The sequence below is a fragment of the Lagopus leucura genome, unplaced genomic scaffold (assembly GCF_019238085.1).
Source record: "Lagopus leucura isolate 7727_CA_CO unplaced genomic scaffold, USGS_WTPT01 Super-Scaffold_100008, whole genome shotgun sequence".
Lineage (NCBI taxonomy): Eukaryota > Metazoa > Chordata > Aves > Galliformes > Phasianidae > Lagopus > Lagopus leucura.
The window spans coordinates 14,569,543-14,588,063 of NW_024962265.1; the positions used below are offsets into that span (position 1 = coordinate 14,569,543).

The 18,521-nt window shown below is 43.1% G+C and overlaps 1 protein-coding gene across 1 annotated transcript in view; it reads right to left on the reverse strand.

Annotated features, from left to right (window-relative positions):
* The window catches only part of CELSR1 (cadherin EGF LAG seven-pass G-type receptor 1), a 198,954-nt gene that overhangs the window by 32,361 nt on the left and 148,072 nt on the right, over positions 1-18,521 (reverse strand). The window contains exons 7-19 of the mRNA XM_042872737.1: positions 15,446-15,603; positions 14,183-14,346; positions 12,786-12,911; positions 10,076-10,242; positions 9,454-9,639; positions 9,030-9,143; positions 8,495-8,669; positions 7,586-7,727; positions 5,647-5,767; positions 4,262-4,445; positions 3,637-3,738; positions 1,736-1,830; positions 413-622 (exon numbers count right to left, since the gene is read on the reverse strand). Of these exons, the coding sequence (XP_042728671.1) occupies positions 413-622; positions 1,736-1,830; positions 3,637-3,738; positions 4,262-4,445; positions 5,647-5,767; positions 7,586-7,727; positions 8,495-8,669; positions 9,030-9,143; positions 9,454-9,639; positions 10,076-10,242; positions 12,786-12,911; positions 14,183-14,346; positions 15,446-15,603 (1,944 nt within the window). The remainder of the gene's footprint in view (positions 1-412; positions 623-1,735; positions 1,831-3,636; positions 3,739-4,261; positions 4,446-5,646; positions 5,768-7,585; positions 7,728-8,494; positions 8,670-9,029; positions 9,144-9,453; positions 9,640-10,075; positions 10,243-12,785; positions 12,912-14,182; positions 14,347-15,445; positions 15,604-18,521) is intronic.

The following is an 18,521-nucleotide window of genomic DNA, read 5'->3' on the forward strand; positions in this document are numbered from 1 at the left end:
GTCAGTAGCTGGCTCAGGGTTCACTACAAATTTAAATGAAAATGATGAAATTAGGCAAGTTTTCCAACATAACTGAATATAATAAACAAAGTAAGTAATAACCAGGAATAGTACACTTGATTATCTTTAAATTTGAGGAATTTTACTTTTGGTTGCTAGTATGATACTATTTATTTTAACAGTGCTTTCTATGACATATACATGTCATGCACATCTGCATGCACATAAATATGTACAACCAGCCTTCCATTCTAAATTGAAAAGACTGACTCATTTGTGAGACAGATTAGAGCAGCTACATCGTACTCACTCCTATTTGGTCAAAGACAAATTCACATATCAACCTTCAGTTGCCATAAAACTTCCCAAAAGAACTGCAAAGTCCCAGCACAATGTGCAGTATTTCTCTTACCTCGTTGAACTCCACGTCCCTAGTTGCTGCCAGGTCAAACCCTTGCTGCTGGCTTTCATATCGTAGGACCCGGATCATCATCTGGTAAGCTGTCCTCACATCATTGCCATACAAGCTGTGTGTGTATTTGGTGGCATTTTGTAGCACTCTCACAATCTGTATGGTTTTGTCTCCATCCAGTATGGTCTCATTGCGGTGTAACTTCTCATTCTGAACCAGAGACATAAAGAAAATGAAGAAAGAGAATTAAGAAAAACATTTTATTTATTTATTCATTTATTCATTCATTTATTTATTCATTCATTTATTCATTCATTTATTCGTTTTTCCACTTGTTTAAGGAACTCTAGCACCAAGGAGTTGTTTGATCCAAATGGTACTTTGGAGAGAAAAGCTGGATAGGACAGCTCAGTTGAAGATGTAACTCACTCAGAAAAGTGCAAGGGTCCAGATAGGAAGAGAGGGGGTCAAGAACTCAGTTGATGGATGGAGTGTAAGGACCTCAAACTGGAGTCTGATTGATGATCATTTACAAAATAAAGACAGAAACTGTAGGATTTCTCAAAGAGTGTAAATATTAACAATATGTTTACTAGCGCTGAGACAAATTAAGCAATAGATAAGCAATCGGAAACAAGGTATAACAAGAAGATCAAGAATAGCCATTATCAGTTCAAGGGAAAACTACAATGGATCAGCAGAAAAAAAAGATCTTTGTGCTGGATTATCACCTATGCAAATCAAGAAGTCACAGAGTCACAGACACATAATCAGTAAGGTTGAAAAAGACCTCTAAGATCATTCAATCCACCTACCACCAATATCCACATGAATATTCTCCACTGTCCTCTGTACTCAGCACTGTTCCCCAGCCTGAACCAGAGAACAATCACATTGGATATAAGGAAAAAGTTCTTCACTGGGCACTGGAACAGGCTGCCAGGGCAGTGGTCATGATATTGAGATGCCAAAGGTCAAGTAACACTTGTTTGGACAATGCTCTCAGGCACATGGTCTGATTTTTGGTTGGTCTCATGTGGAGACAGGAGTTGGACTTGATGATCCTTGTGGTCCCTTCCAACTAAGGATATTCTATGATTCTATGATAATTTATATCAAGTGGACATTTGGACTAGAGCACAAGTAGTCACTGGACACTAGCTATAGTGCATATCTCTTCAGTTGGCTATTGGGTAAGCAACTATACATGCACGTATGTCACACTTCAGTAGATCAGAGAAACCGTTTGCAGATTTTGCTGTGCTCCATGTGTGCTGTGTCCTGACAGGTTGATCATACTAAATATAAGAAAACACAGCTTACCATGACTTTTAGATCCACAAAAGTGTTGGTGGTACAGTTGAAAAGCTCGGGAGGCAGCCAGCCCTTCTCAATGTTACAATGGCGAACTGCATTTCCTGAAGGAAACAACAAATTAAACAATGTTGTGATAAATCTTCACGGGTTTATATTTTCAGGAATATGAAAGTATTTCACTTTCCAAACCATCATTTGTTTCTGAGAAGAGTTAAAGACCCGCTGATCCTCTTGAACCATTTTCCCAGGTTCCTGGAAGGTTTCAGGCAGGCTTTGGGTCTGCCCAGCCACTCCCAGCTGTGTTACCCCAATGTTCCCTAACAAATTCGACAAATTGTTTACAATAAATACGAGAAAGACCGTGTAAAAACTTATAAAACCATACCCCTGCTCAGATTCCTGTGCCACAGTCTATATAGGAAGATCACCTTGATAAACGCTATTTTCATGTCAAAATATGCTGCACACTGCCAAAATATGCATTGCACAATGCATGCAGGAGACATTTCAGGCAATGCAAATTGCATTTTGCCACTTGAGAATGGTTTATGAACAGCCTTCTGTTTAACTTACTACCTTTTACTATTTGTTGAATCATTTCAAAACATCGCTGTGGAATCTTCACAGTGAATTTCAAATTATCAGATTCAAGACTTTACGTTGTGCTGATTAATTTTGGATACATGTTGCATGCATCAAGGTGATTTAATTACTAATATCTAAACAACACAATTATAATTGATAGAACAATATATAACTATGTTATTTCTCTTTCATGGATTTACAGTTAAACTTCAGGTTCCTATTAGAATATTCATTATTATAAACATTACTTTATTTGGTTGTTCTGTAAAATTAACTTAGTATGCAATTCCCAATAGTACCCCTCCCTACTACTTGCTAGAAGAGATACTAGCATCACCCACAGGAACAGAGCATATATAGTGAGAAAATTTATTTTAATTCCACTTTGGAGTGTTTATCAATGAAAATACTCTCTAATTAAAAAAAAATAAAATTCATATTCTAAAATCCTTAGAAGTGGAGCTGGGGTTACCATGAGTCCTTTGCACACCTGTAGGCATGGACCTGCTCCTAGCAATACATGGAAGAGTTACACAGCCCTTTGTAACACACGGAACCAAAAGACTGCTCACAGCAGGTAAGAATCCCTGGTCTAGAAATGAGACAGAGGCTTTGTTTCCCATGGAACACCCTTAATAAGAGATTGTGGACTTGTTTTCAAAAACCTGCTCTGGTTTTCTGTAAGATAAACATTTTTGGGGACACATGAAAAAAACAGATTGCTGTTGTTTCACAGTACAAAACAACACAGCTCATGTGCTGGTAGAATAGGTTTTTCAGCCACATTAATTGTGAGACATTTGATGGAAAACGATGAGCTCTGCTGTACCTCTTTGCTTTGCTGCCTGCAATGCCATGCAAACAGACCTCATTTTATCTTTGCCCACAGGAACTGTATTACTGGAGACTGTGGTAAGTCTCCAGAAACTGGGAGTTACCTGTGTAAGGAGTGCTTGAGCAACAGAAACCAGAAAATTGGACAGCACCCTTCTGAAAATGCAGATATGAAATCTCTGCTCTTTACATGTGTTTGTCTGCTATTATTCCAAATTTATTGTAACAGTTCTTTCATGCTGGACGACCACTGAGCACCCTGATGGAGCTGTAGGTGTTCCTGTTTATTGCAGGAGAGTTGGAATAGATGGCCTTTAAGGGCCCCTTCCAATTTAAACGATTCTATGCTTCTTCTTGTAATCTCATTCATCTCTCATTCCCAATATACCCTTTTTTTTTTTTTTTTTTTTTTTCTTCCTGTTCCCCACCCCCTACCTCCCCTCCAGGCACGTAGATGAGACAGTTAATGTTTTATCTAGGGAACTTACCCACGGATCCCTTTGGACACGGCACAGCAGCTGGCTGGCCAAACTTGGTCTGTGGCCACCAAATGCCAGCCTCGAAAGCTTTGGGACACCCGTTATAAATTACTGAAAGCAGAAAAAGAAAGGATGCAATTTTTCGGACGAGGTAAAATCACAGAGGAGCAAGGAGACACTGCAGCCTGCCGTAGGACATTCTGGCCATTCCCAAACCCTGCCAGGATCCCTGCTCTCTGCAGCACTTCCCAGGCTGTGACCCATCACCTGCTCCTTGCTCAGCAGCATGGTCAGACAGGTATGGGCAAAGGAGAGCTCAGGATGATTACGGGGCTCTGCAACTTAGTTCTGTTATCTCTGTCCACTCCTTTCTTGTGGGAAAGCCTTTCCCTGCTGTTTCACCCACACGCTGCAGCTCAATGACTGCTGCAGCAGCTTTATGCTGATGGCGAGAGGAAGGTGGGTGAGCAGACAGGCAGGGCAAGAGAGGCAGGGAGGAGAAACAGAGGGCCCCTGAAGCGTGGCACAGGACATGCATCGGATCACACGCTCCTCTCTCCCCACACCCCATCTCCCCACTGCCACCAGATCCTACAACCCCCAGTGCCGGGCAGTGTGTGTGGCTGGGCCGTACCTTCGCAGCCCCTGGCAGTGACCTCAGCAAAGGGGTTGTCGCAGCGGTTGCACTGCCGCCCGATGACACCAGGCTTGCAGGGACACTGTCCTGTCTCCATGTCACAGGAGCGCGTGTGGGAGCCGGAGGGGAAGCAGTCACAGGGGTAGCAGGTGTCACTGCTCTGCGGCCGGTAGTAATTGGCCTGGAGAAACAGAAATGCACAGGCTATGAGGTGCCTTACTTCTATGCCAAATCACTCGTGTTTTGTGCTCAGAAATCCTGCTGTTGGAGCAGCGCAAAATGGTTCACTGAGCACAGCACTGGATAATGATATTGCAATTAATAGAAAACATAAAATTTGATCATTCTTTCTGCTAACCCCCAGTTAGCTTACTGCATTATGCAGGCTGAGCATGGCAGGGCTGCTGGGCTGCCTGGGGTTGCAGACCCATAGCTCAACCACTGTTTGTAGTGGGGCCAAGACCTCTTGAGTACTTGCTGCTGCTGCCCAGAAAGCACATTCTTGGAGGATTTGCAGTTTTCTCTGTTACGCAATTTGACTCTTGTCTAGCTCAGACAAGCCTGTAAGAAAACCTCTTGTATTGTCCATTTTTGCTGCATGTACGGTGTGGAGAGAAACCAATGATCACATATTCAAATTGCATCTGCAAGCACTTTTGATCTGAGGCATTATGTGATTATATGAGACAATGGAGTGGGCACCCCACTGACTTGATTTAATGCAACAGTTGCTGTGTGTCCTGCTGGCATTTAGGAAATAAGTGCTGGGCCAGATTCACTGCTGCTGGTTCAAACAGGCAGGGCTACTCTGAGGTCATCCCAGCCTATTGTAAAACCCTTTGTGAAAAGCCTATTGTAAAACCTCCAGGAGGGAGGCACTTCCCATCCCCACTCAGCTTCATCCCTACAATCTGCAACAAGGCTGGAAAGAGCTGCCCCCAAGGAAAGTATTTAACCCCAGTTTTATTCTCCACTCCTAAGCAGCTAGGTCTTCTGCTGGCCCACTGCAGAAGACAGCTAGGCCAGCTAGCCCAAGCTGCAGCATGGTGATCGCTGCCTGTGACACAGCAACCACCTCCAGCATTCCTCTGCACCCAGCTCTGATCTCCCCTGATAAATTGGGCTGCACTTCAGAGAGAGCAGAGCCAGGCTTTCCTCCTCTCAGTTTTGCTTTCCAAAGGCAAATAAGATAAGAGCTGCACAGTACGTTTTCGTGAAAGGCAGTGCCAGCAAAATGTTTGGGGTAAACATTAACTATACTGTGCACATAAAGGATATAAAGCAGAACTGTGTATGCTTTGTCTTGGTTGTTGCAGTTATTAGTGATATAGTTACATTTTAAGCTAAAGAATTTTGACTTATGACTGGTTTCTTCTGCTTACCTTACAGTGACATTCCCCATTGGTCTTATTGCAGTCTGGATCAAACCCTTTGCTAGTCTCACAATTACAAGGACCACAGATGGGATTTCCCCACCAACCTCTGGGACAAGGCAAGTCAATCCTATAAGAGAAAACAACATCCAAAGGGAGTTCTTTTAAGCTACCTCATAAAAGGTGGGAAAGAAGAGCTCTGAGCCAAATCTGCACTCGGCTCCATTAGCTTACAGGGCATAATGTATCTCTCTGCAGCAGCTACCGCTTTATATCTATCTCTATATATGTAAACTGCAATAAAAAAAGATAAAGGATATTAGTTCCATGAAACTCTAGTGGCAATGCTTCTCTAAACACTTTCAAGAACAGTTCCTTTGTAAGTAGTATACATCTCTACAAGCAAATAAAGAGCTTTTTCCTTCGGGAGGGAGTACCCACACTGCCAGATGGTCCCTGCTCCCACCAGCCCCATTTGTGGTACCCCTGTGTCAGCACAGGTTGGGGCAGGCTGGACAGTCTGTGCCAGGCTATGCTGATCCTCCAGCAGTCCACATCCTGTCCTTAGCAGACCCACTGCCACCAGCATGGTTTTGGAGGAGGATGGAAAGTGTGGCTGGGAACATGGAGGAGGGAACACTGGCTGCTTTGATTCAGGCTAGCTGGAAGTGCCACGGACACTTCCATTGGCTGCACTCTGGTGAATGCTTCAATGGTACAAAAGCTGGAAACACCACTGGAGGAAGAGATTTTACAGCCCTCCTGCCTCATGGAACAGCACAGCTAGCCAGAGTCCAATCATCAGCACACAAGCTGAAGGATAATAATTGTTTTTGCTGATTTTTTTTCCCTTGGGTAAAATTCTAAGCAGGTTTGTCCCACCGCCACTCCAACACTAGTGCTGGCAAAGATTGCTCTGGGGTGAGGCAGTCTGTACAAACCTTGACAGCTAAAAGGACATCAACCAAGAACCTTAAGGATGTCACTGCCAAGGCTGCCATCAGCAACAATGCACAAAGGAATCCCTTTCCTGCTGAAAATCTACAGAAAGAAAATCTGTTTATGCCTGCTTCAAAGACAGTGCTGAATGTTGATTAGGGTAATTGCTGGGCTTGTACATTTATGCTTTGTAATACGGAAGAAAAGAAACCAACAATGTTCTACTTGACATGAAGTCAGCAGATAATGACAGGGGACAACTTCTCCACATTGCTAGTCCAAGGGAATGAAAAATGAAAAATGAATCTGGCAACAGTGTGACCAGCATTTGCAAGCCCACACAACAGAAGGCAGAGGAAGAAGTCTGCAGTTATCAAAGGAAAGGAAACAATACCACATGAGGTATTCCTAAGCAAGTAGACAAATGAACATAATCTGCACATCATGAATGGTCTCAGAATAAGAGGAGGCTGGTTGCTGAATACTTACCTGAGACAAAGAAGCTGTTGATGAGGGAATCAGCAGGTTTTTTCCACCCACCAGCAGGGCACAGGCCTCCTAGGCTGTCCAGAAGATGTAGATTTTTGCCAGCCCAGGGACCAGACCCAAACTTTCAAAGCCATTTTACATGGCCAGGTCCCCTAAATGGGTGCATTGCTGTGTGTGTGTGTGCTGGGGGAGCTGGAGCAAAGGTGCAGAACCAGCTCTGGCCAAGCCTACACTAAGATTCAGGGCAGATCGATGCTGTTTAACACAGCACAACTGCTTTAGCCCCTAAACTGCTGGTGAAGGAAAACGGTCTCTGAGAGTATGGAAATTTGCCTGCTCTCCGAGAAGAGAGCTCCAGAGCACCAAAGGACAAGGAGCCTTCAATTACCAAATACTACAAACACTTGAAGTAGAACAGGAAAGCTAACTGAAGCAGAAAATAAGCTGGGACTACTGCTTCCTTAGGAGGAGAGGTGGCTGGGAGGATCGTGGAGCCAAAGAATGAGAATAATTCTCTTACTTGCTCTCACAGTACTGCCCATAGTAGCTCTGTCCACATTCACAGGTGTATCCATGGGATGAGCTAGGTTTATGCACGCACGTGGAGACATGCTCACACGGGTTCAGGTTACATACATCAACACAGTCTCTTCCAAAGTACCCTGGGGAGACAAAGTCATAAAATTACAGCAACCATTGTAATTTATGATTTGCTTGTCTCTAAAAGACCATTTATTTTAAGCTTACACACTAATAAAACATCTTCAATAATCAATAGATACCCCAAGATACAGTCCAAAAAAAGGTACTCTTGCTTCTCAGCAAAAGCTAAAGTGGGCTGCTCTTTTGAACTGTCTGTTAACATGCTTGAGGTGCCCTTGTATCTTTGGTCCCCAGTTCTATAAGCAGGGCAAGTTTCACAGATTGCTTTGTATTATCTCTCTGCACATACGAGAGGTGACTGCACCGAGTGCTGACAGCATGTCTTGGCTGCATGCACCAAAACAGAGAAAACTTTCAAAGTATCTTGATTAGGATGCAGGGTATGAGACTGAAACCCAACAGCAAAAAGGGCTGGGAAAGAAAAAAAAACAAAATGAAACAGAAGGAAAAAAAAACAGAAAAGAAGAGAAAGGGAAGTGCACAGAATGAGCCCTTTGACCAGAAACTGTCTTTCTGTTTGGTTGAAATGCTGCCTAGAACAAATGATTCTTAGTCCATGCCTGCAGCTTCACTGTGGTACCACAAATCAGAGAAAGACAATACTGGCTGGAAGAGGAAAAATCAGTAGATAAGCACTAAAGCAGCAGCAGGATGTTTTCAAAGGGCTTGCAAAGTGTCCTGCTGCTGCTGCTGTTTTTCTTCTGATGAGATTGTGGAGAAGCAATCCAGCTCCTATCCGAGCACATGGGATGGGTCAGTGCGTTACCTGGGTCGCACACACAGGAGTAGCTGTCCCAGTCATCGCTGCAGTAGCTGTGCTGAGGACATGGGTTGGAGTCACAGGGGTTATCCACTTCACAACCCTCCTTCACATTGATCTTGATAGCCTGTTTCATGTTCAATGTAGCTACATTTGTAGATGTCTCTCCCATTCTTACTCCCTGGTGACAAAAGACAACTATCTTTAATTTAGAGTGCTCATTCTGGATACAGTACTTTGTGTTTCATTACTACTATTAACCTATGAGGCTACAGTTTACAGAAGCATCATCTCATGAGTCAAAACCAGGTATTTTCAAATTCCAGTCTTCGACAAAATCAAAGAAGAAAAAGAGAAGGGACATTCTCCTGTGAGACTAGATTTGTACCTGGGAAAGTACATGGACATGGCTATTTGGATCCCCAGATTCTGATGGAGGAAACAGATATGTTTGGGAAAGGATGAAAAAGGAAAACCTGTATTTTCATATGCACATTTTCTTAGAAGTTCAATATTTGCCACTACACTTCTCATCTCATACCTGCATACAGCCATAAAATCCCTGCTGAACAGAGACTTGGTCTCCAGAGACACCTCCCACAATGATGCTTTTCATTTTCAGTCCAGGTAGTTGATTTCCAATCTGCACAGTGCTCTGTTGAGGAAAAGGGCAGCTGATAAAATGCATTGCCACTCTCTACAACCCAGATACTTTCTCTACTGATGGAGTGCAGAAACAGCTGGCAGTAGATAACACAAAAAATATTGAAGTGGTGAGGAGCTTGGACATTTGAATGTGACTTTTTACTGACCTAAGATACATTATCATTAGGATTTGTAAATTAATGTAACTTCATTAGGCACCAATCACTGCAGAACATGGATCAGAGCAGAAGTATTTGTCCACAGACTTTTTGAAAAATTTTACTATGGTGCTCAGTGGCAAAGTTCTAATGCTGCTGTACCTGGTACATCCCATAGTCCAAGGACATGACAGCTAGGTACTTGATGTCTTTCCCATCTTTAGCACTCTTTAGCTCTATCAATAAATGATGCCATTCCCCATCACTGACTCGTGTTTGGGTCATCTTCAAACTGGCAACCTGGGTCATGCCACTGTATACTTCAAACTGCACGTAGTTGTTCAGTATCTGTTGGTAAAAAAAAAGAAGTCTATTATTTGGCATGTATTTGTATTTCGTGAGACAGAAGGCAAGATCACATTTGCTAAGAAAATCATCCCCCCAGAAGTACAATAGAAAGCAGAACACTTGCAGTAACTTTTCATATGACTTCAGGTATTCAGTTGCTAATTTTATTGAGCAGAAGAAAGACAACAGAGACATATTCTTTGCATTTGTACTAATGCACACTACTAAGTTTGTTAAGAAAAAAATATCTTGAGCCTCAGAATGTGAATTTTAGAGTGATATAAGGATGATTAAAAGAATAAAGAAGTCATCTGTATTTATTGCTGTGCACTTAGCTGGGGGGAGGAAGCTATGCAGTTCATGTGGCCATGTCCACAGATGGGGATGGAAGAGGATTTCCTAAGTTTTTTCTAAGCAAAGAAGTCCACAGTTCTACCTGAATGTTGATCTTGGATGCAGTTCCTGCATTTGCCTGCATCAGCATGCCATTGACTTTCCGTGTTCTGAACATCAGCCCAATGTACCATGGCACAGAGATGGTAATATCAAGTTCACTCCAAATGATAATGCTCTCACCACTGAAACGCTGAGGAGAAGGCATTACTGCATAAGGAAAGACAAGACAGAAATATCTTTGTATCCTTCATGACAGAGGTTAAGAGGAGAAATGACATGCAGGGCAGCACCTCCCCACTGATACTGCATTACACAGGTGAGAAATGTTCCTAGAAAGATAAGCTCAGGATCTCTGCTGGTAGATTTCTGACGATGAGTGGGTGGACAGAGCTGGAATTACAGGGGCAACACTCACTGCAGATATTTTCAACATATCCTTGATTACCTGCTTCTAATTAACAGATTAAACACAGAGGAAAGGCTCTGAGGCAACAGGAAATATTAATTAATTATAAATACTCCTGGGCCAGCTTATTCAGCTGTCTCAGTTCTGCAGTCTTTTCACAGGGAGATAGCTCTTGTGCAGCTACCGAAACCATCTGCCTTGGATCTCTAGAGCTGACAGCTGAAGTATTGCCCTGATGTCTAATCCTGCACAAACATTCAGTGGCTTTGGTTGGGACCCACTGTTGGCTCCTGAACGATGCCCTCTCTCTTTTGATAGACTCCAAGAAGCAGACTCCATAGTTTGTGGGGAACCTGTGCTCCATCACCACCCACACAGTAAATAATATTTTCCTGGTATTCAGATGGAACTGTTATCTGGTTTGAGCCCATTGCCTTTTGTCCTATCACTTGTTCCACCCTATTCCCACCCCTCTTGCTTAAAACTCAAATCCAGTGCTTGAGCTCTGGCTCTCTGGGCCAGTGCATGATTCACCAGTCCGCACTGCAACCACATCAATGTACACCATGACATCCACAATGACCACGATCATTGCCTCCTTCTGTCCTATGCATGCATCAGCCAGCTGGCTCCATCCTCCTCTACCCTGCCAATCTTCACAATAACCTTAACTCCCAATTTCTTTGCTAGTGGTTTTCCAGACCATCGCTGAGATTTTTAAGCCTGCCTGCCTTCAGAGAGCAGACAAGAGGCAAACTCTGGGCCCTCCCACCTGCTACAGGATGGGAAAGCTGTTCGCAAGCTTGGCTCCTGGGAGAATGAGACAGGCATGACAATAAGCCACCTTCTTCCTTTTCTCACCAGTGGTAACTTAAGGTGACCACAGACATCATTCCCTTCCCACATTTCTTCCCAACTCCCCTCCCTTCCCTGAGGCTAGGGTGCAACTTCCCTTGTTTGTAGAACAGAAATCCCCGTTCCTCAGCCCTCTGGCCTCTCTCCATCCCCATCCCTTCCCCAAGCCTGAGGCCAGGGGTCTGTAGGGAGGGCTAGTGGCCACATCCAATGCCTACAGAAGGGACTCAATCAATCCTGTCACCTCGGGGGTGAGCACACATGCTTCAAATCATCTCTCTGCCTTGGAGCTGCTACAGAAAGCAGATATGTCACTAGTGATGGTGATAGCAGCTCTGGGCTCTGTGTTAGGTGGAAGTTAGCAGAATACCTCCACCATCTCTTTCTGCCACCCCCACCCTGCAGACCCTCCTTTCCAAGCCAGAAGCATAACTGCATGCCCTGCCTGCAGCTCTCTATTCCCAAGCTGCTCAGGCAAGATGAGAGCAATTCCAACCTACTTCTGGCCCCTTTGATGAGGCACGCTGTGCTAAAGTGGTTTGCAAACATTATGGCATGCACACCTCAGCCTGGAGTCTGCTATTCCAGGGTCCATGTCCTGCTGAGAGTAATAATGTCTGATTCAGGGTTGATATATCAAAAGAACAAAATCCTTGCTTGTGCTGCAAACTATTCTAGGCTAAGTGTCATGGACAGGATAATGGAAATAAAACCCTACATTACCTGCACCTGGGCAAGCACGGGGCAGAGTTCATCCTTCTGTCTCTAGGAAAGTCATGTCCAGTTAAGACATGTGCTCTTTCCTGGAAGCCTCCAGTGCAAGAGGACTCCAGAACAGCAATGCTGTGCCAGATGTGGTCATGCTGCCTTGGGGGAACAGGCAGCCTGCAGTGCACTGACCCCAAGGATCCCCTTGGGCAGGCTCCTCTGGCTTCCCTGGGGGGAAACTAACGGCAGGTTCTTCACACCCTATGGAACACACCTGCTGCTCCTTCCTCATCTAGTATTAATGAGGTTTTACACATACACGCACATTGTGCTCAATTAAAGAAAAGCCCAGCTAAACTGAAAGTGTTCATACTCAGCAGAAGCTGCCTTCTTGCCAAGGAAGTGGTGATTAAAAATGCACATTTGACCCTGGTTTGAGTCAAAGCCTAATAAAGTCAGCAGGATTCTTTCCACTGATTTAAGAGGGCTTAGGATTTGGCATTTTTATTATAAACAAATTACCGAATACTGCCAAGTGCTGTGGAACTATGTTGGTCGTGTAAGTAAATTAATGAAAGCTGCTGTTACCCATCAGTAAGTGAGCTATCATATTTCCTATACAGGCAATCTCACACAGATTTCAAACGGACAAAAGGTGATTTTTCAGTTGCAGTCCTCCGTTACTTATTCCTTAAACTGCTACAGTTGGACACAAATGCTCTGAGATGTCAGTGACTGGTAATGGGATGAGATGACACACAGAGAGGTCCTTGCACCCTACCTTGCTCGCAGTTCTTCCCTCCATACTGCACGGGGCACTCACAGATGTAGGTGCTCCACTTGTTGACACATGTGCCTCCGTTCTGGCACCAGTTGGCTTCACAATAGTTCCTCTGTGCTGTACAGCCTGCAATTCAGAAAAACAGTTGCTTAACACAGCTTCAGCAAGAAAAGGCTCTGAGTGACTGAATCTGAGTTTATCTGCAAAAAGGAGACTTAATCAGCCTTTTTTTTCCTAATAAATACACTTGAAGGCAGTGAAGCAAAATATGGATGGCAAAAGTTTTCATGAGCTGGGCAAGTGTCAAATTCATAAAGACAAACCAATCCATAGCTATTCAATTCAATCACTGAGCTGTAAATTAAATTCTCTGTAAATTAAGAGAAAATTTGAGACAAGTATCCAGCAACCACTGCAGGAGACAGCCAGATCAACCAGTGCTGTGATTCAGTACCACTGTTCTCAATTTACTGTCATGTAACAAAGAAACTAATCAGGGAAAGGCAATGTGTACTGTCACACAGAGGAGTAAAGCTATTGTAGGTTTTAAACCATGTGGGAACATGCTTTAAAATGAGGAAAAAGAAATTCAATCTCAAAAAAACCACTTCTTATGTCCTTTCTGATGTTCATTTTCACAGGACAAAAATTTGTCTTTAACCAATATTAGGGTAATGAATATCCAAAAAATGCTCCAAAATAAGAAAGTCATCTGAAGCTTATGCTACAACTTCCTTCTTATCATACGATCAGTGCACCAAATAAAAAACAGAATTTAGCTCTTACACAGACCTTCAGCAGGGTGAAAGGAAAGGACTTGCCTTCTTCTGTGTAAGAGACAGACTGACGTGGATGAGAACGTTATGTAAATCAGAATTAATCTTAGTTGATCCAGGGACAAGAAACCAACCCAGAAATTCCAACAGGCTGCTGCATGAGACCGGCTTCAGACATGGAAAACTGCACCATGTGACTTACAGGATAAACATAATTCATGAAAAAGTCACTATAAACAATGTCTTTTTCACGAAGTAATCCCAATGGCTTTCAGAGCAAAGTCACATTGAATAGGTAGTTATTTCTTTGTTTAAAAAAAGAGTAAATTATCTGTACAAATTCCTGGGAAAAACTTGTAGTGATGCAGAAGAGTCTAAACAAGCCCAGCGCTTTTCTGCACGCCACTTACACTTTAAGCGTGCCCCATGCCCTGTGTGTGCATCCTTGGCACAGGTGCTGAGCACACCTTGCTCAAACAGACGAGGTGCTGAGCAGGCCTGGCTGCAGTCGTGCCAGGGATGGGGCTGCTCACAGTGCCCACCCTTCCGAAGTGCTGTTTTACATACAGCTAGGGCAGAGAGCTTTCTCCTGTTGACTTCTGAGCCTTTGGTCTTTCCTACCTGGCAGCGTGCCATTATTGGCAATGAAACTAGCCATGTCAATTGGCTTGCTGTCAATGGAGAGGTTCCTCATGCAGCCGACAAACTGCCTGTTGTGCACTGGGAAATCTTCTGGCAAGTTTGGGACGCCGCCGAGCAGCAGAGGGCCAGTCAGGTCCAACGATCTGAAAGAACAAAGAAATGATCACTGTTTCCTGCGTGCTGTTTTGATTCTTATCTTACTGTTTCCATAAGCACGTAGGAGATGTTGAGTTTACTTGTGTTGCCATTCACCTCCCTCTGCTACAGCAGCATTTCTAGAGCCTGTAATCAAACAAGTCTTTGGTGAAACAGCTGTTCTTGGTGACAATGCAGAAACACCATAATCTGTCCAGTAGCTGTTGCTGTATGCACACAGAACCCAATGATCTGTCTCGAACAGTGGCCAACATGAGGAAGAAAATGAAAATTATGGGAAAACGTACAGCTGTGGGTCACTTCTTTCTGACTCCAGTAAGCCAGGGGCTGGCTTAGACACAGCAACAAAAGGGCTGAGGAGGTTAGACTTTCGTATAATGACTTCATAACCATACACTGCCAATTCTTTTTAAGACTTCTGAAAATTTGATTGGTGGAAATAGATTCCACTGATTGATTCCAGACTGCAAAAAGTCTTGAATTTCCTAATTTTTATGATGCTCTCTTTCCTTGGGATTCAAGAAAAGCATGTGCATATCAATGGCTTTTTTGCCATCACTCATTATTTTATACCCCTATATGTTATTTGTCATCCATTTCCTCTTTAAACGACAGGAATAATCTTTTTGGCCTTTCCTCACAGAAAAGTTTTTTTCTCATAGCTGATGAGTTTCTGTGACCTCTTCTGTGCCTTCTTCATTTCCATCTCCTTTGAAAACAGGACTGTTAACTCAAGTGATGGAAGTATTAAGCTTTTCAGCTATCTCCTTCCTAAAAATGTTTAACATTGTATTTGCCTCACTCTCCATATTTTCAAGAGTGGATTATTTTCTGGGGCCATCTACGCTGACTTCTGGTTCATTCTGGGGCAATTTAGGCACATGTCTGTGTCTATGTGAAACTGCATTGCACCAGGTGTGTGGTAACCTCCACAAAATTTCATCTGCCAAACTAAAACTTGTCAATTTTTCTTGTTAAATTGCATCTGTTTTTCTGACTTTATCTGTTTGATTGTTAACCTCACATTGCTGGCTCTTCCCTGGAGGAAGAGAATGAATGGAAAACACAAATAGAGGAAATTCTTACTTCTTTGAGCCAGTTTGAGTCCCCTGGGCAGCACAGGTGTAGTTTCCAATGAGGCTTCCGAAGCGTACGGCCACTGCTGTGTCACAGTCATCCACAGTCACCACTGCCACCTTCTCCCCCGAAGGCCCATGGGGAATTCCTAATCGCCCAATGTTGGGCTTCAAGAAGTAAATGGCACATCATACAATGCTATATACATACAAGGATTTAAACACAGGTTCCTACAGCTTAATAGCACACTTCTTATTACTCCCAAAGGGGGACTAAAATAGGATGTGTAAATAAAATAGAAAAAGTTAAGTTGAATGGCAAGTCACAGGCAAGAAAAAAACAAAATGGATGACATTAGAGGGTTTCATACACACCCCGTGTGATACATGGCATGGTCAGAAGTGACCTCAGTATTTTGCACTGCTGAATCATTTTGGCTCAAACCAAAAAAGCACTTTCTTACTTCTACATAACAAATTTTAATATATTTTGCTCTTTTTTTTACAGCTCCTCGCCTCAACTGAATGAAATCACTTGCACTTTAACATTGTTTCTACCCAAAGACAGAAAAACACATTGAGTGATGTAGTATCACCAATGAGGCTAAACCCTTAGAGCAAGTTCCCTCTGAAGGGGCAGCTCTGTCAGAGGCACCAGAAGCAGAGTGCAGGTTCCAAAAATAAAGGCTGTAGTGAAAAGTTTTCTGATAACTGGGAAAGAGTTTAGATGAAGGTTGCTTGTGTCTTCCCTCTGCAGGATGGGTACGGAAACCCTAAGAGCACTGTTGAGCCAGCTGAGAAGTCCCCACTTCTCATCACAGGACAGAGATCAGCAACCCACAGAGATAGGCAAACAAAGCCAAGAGACGGATCTGAGCTTGCTCACACAGCCACTTTGGTGCAGGCACTCAGACTGACATCATGGGTGGGGTGTGAAGGACAGGAAGAACGTGTATTTTAGAAAAGCAATAGAAGCTTGGGCTTGCCCTGATCTCTGGGTTCCACCAGACAGCAGGAAACTCCTGCCTGCCCAACCGCAATGTATTCTGATGAACAAATGTGGGCATCAAAACTAGAACTATCACGCTCAGCCTCATAACCTCACTGCAACCCTGTGCACAGGAATTGTCACCCTCACTTCAGCAACTACAAAAACTGGGGAAATGCAATGATTTCAGCAGACAGGAAAGCCAACAGGACCACTGAGAATCCAAACCCAATCATCCCCACCGCAGGCACATCCTTCATCTCTGGTATGTATCCACTGATTTCCCACTGCAGGGGCACAAGATCTACCCCACATCACTGACAGGAGACCACATCTGCTGCACAGACACTGAACAGCCTCAGGAGACATCCCTCTGCTGGAGGGGTGTGTCATTATGGTGAAAAAAGTGAGCAGATATAAACAACAGCATGATAGCCTTGGTGAAGAGCAAAAAAATTGTGTAGGAACACTCATTTTCACGCTGGCTTTGCTGCCGTTCCTCTGTGAGCAGAGGGACACCTCACAGGAGTAAACAAGTCAGGATCTGACCCAGACAAGCAGCATCACTGGAAGCCAAGGTATACTTTTAGATGTGTTGATCAACAAGGTTTGTAATCATAGCGACATGGAAGCTAGCCGGGCATTACACTGTAGTTTGCTGTACATCCACTTTAGAACACACATGGTTCAAATGGTGTGCTGAAATCCATTCTTTGTAGATCAAGCAAGGAAGCAGTAAGGAGATGAAAGCCAATTCTTTCTGCTACAACTGTACACACACATAAATACATTAAAATACTTAAAATCATACCATCATCAGTAAAGACAGCGAGATTTATTTGTAAGAGTAATTACCTTAACACATAACAAACTTTTTAAAAAGATGTTTCCTGGTGTCAGTTCCAGTTGGAAAGTATTTTCCATTTCCTCTACTTAATGTGAACTAATGTGATCGCACAGTTTGGCAGCTATACAGTATAAGGTTTTGACCTCTCCTAACTCACATGAAGGCCGGTTTTATTTTTCTGATACTCCCCAGGCTTTGGTGCTGCCTAGCTTGGGCAGACAGGAAGCACATACAGTTGTGGCACTGAAAATATTACGGGGAAAACATTAGTGAGCAGCTTCTCAAAGTAAACGCAAAAAACACATAAAAAACAAACTAGCCCACAGGCAGACATTCCCTTCCAAAATTAAAATGCTTATGTTCTGGGTGCTACTTCTATTCATTCAGAGGAATGATTTGATTAACATTTATGTTCTCTTGCTTCACTGAAATAATCTATTGTTTCTTACATGGGAGCCTTGACAAAGGAAGGGTATTTACTCTCAGCAGGAGGGCTCTGCCCAATGTTAATCAAGAGTGCAACCTGATGAGATTCATCAGTTTGCAGCTGCTCCTTCACAGTCAAGCAGCCACAGTGGTAAATGGATTTTTTTTTCTTCTTTTATTTAACGTTGAAATTGCAAAGTTTTTCTTTAGATGCTGACTGGTAACTGCAGTGCAGACCTATGGCATCTCTTCAGCTCTGATGACCACACAGAACCACGAGCTGAAGAAAAATAAATGGATTACTCAAGTGAATGAAAAAAAAAACCTGTACGCAGTACAAACCATCCTTAGTTCAAACATGTCACGATTTTCTGAACATGCTAAAAGTCCCATTTGATAGAACTGGCCAAAAATGGAAGAATACGTTGCTGAGAAAGAAAAGAAATTCTTTGAGTGATTTAATGTGATCTGGGCTTCTTTGTTTTACACGTGTCATGTAATACACTACTCATCTTCTCAGGATGCAGCTTAGGGAATGTCTTATATCTGAAATGTTGCAAATAAAAACGAAAGACTGGAACTGAGGGATCCTAAGTTAGGAGCTCTTGCAGAATTTAATCATGAAAATGATTTTATTCAGTTAATATTTTGGTTAGTATTATATACAGTTTTCTGGTGATTTTAAGGATACCTAGAGTACTATGAGAAAATAATCACTTTGAATATGAGACTTAGAGAATTAATCACACAACAGAGAACTTGGGATCTAATGTCAAAAACTTCTACTGGCTTAGAGATTCCCAGTTATCGATGATGGAAAAGCAT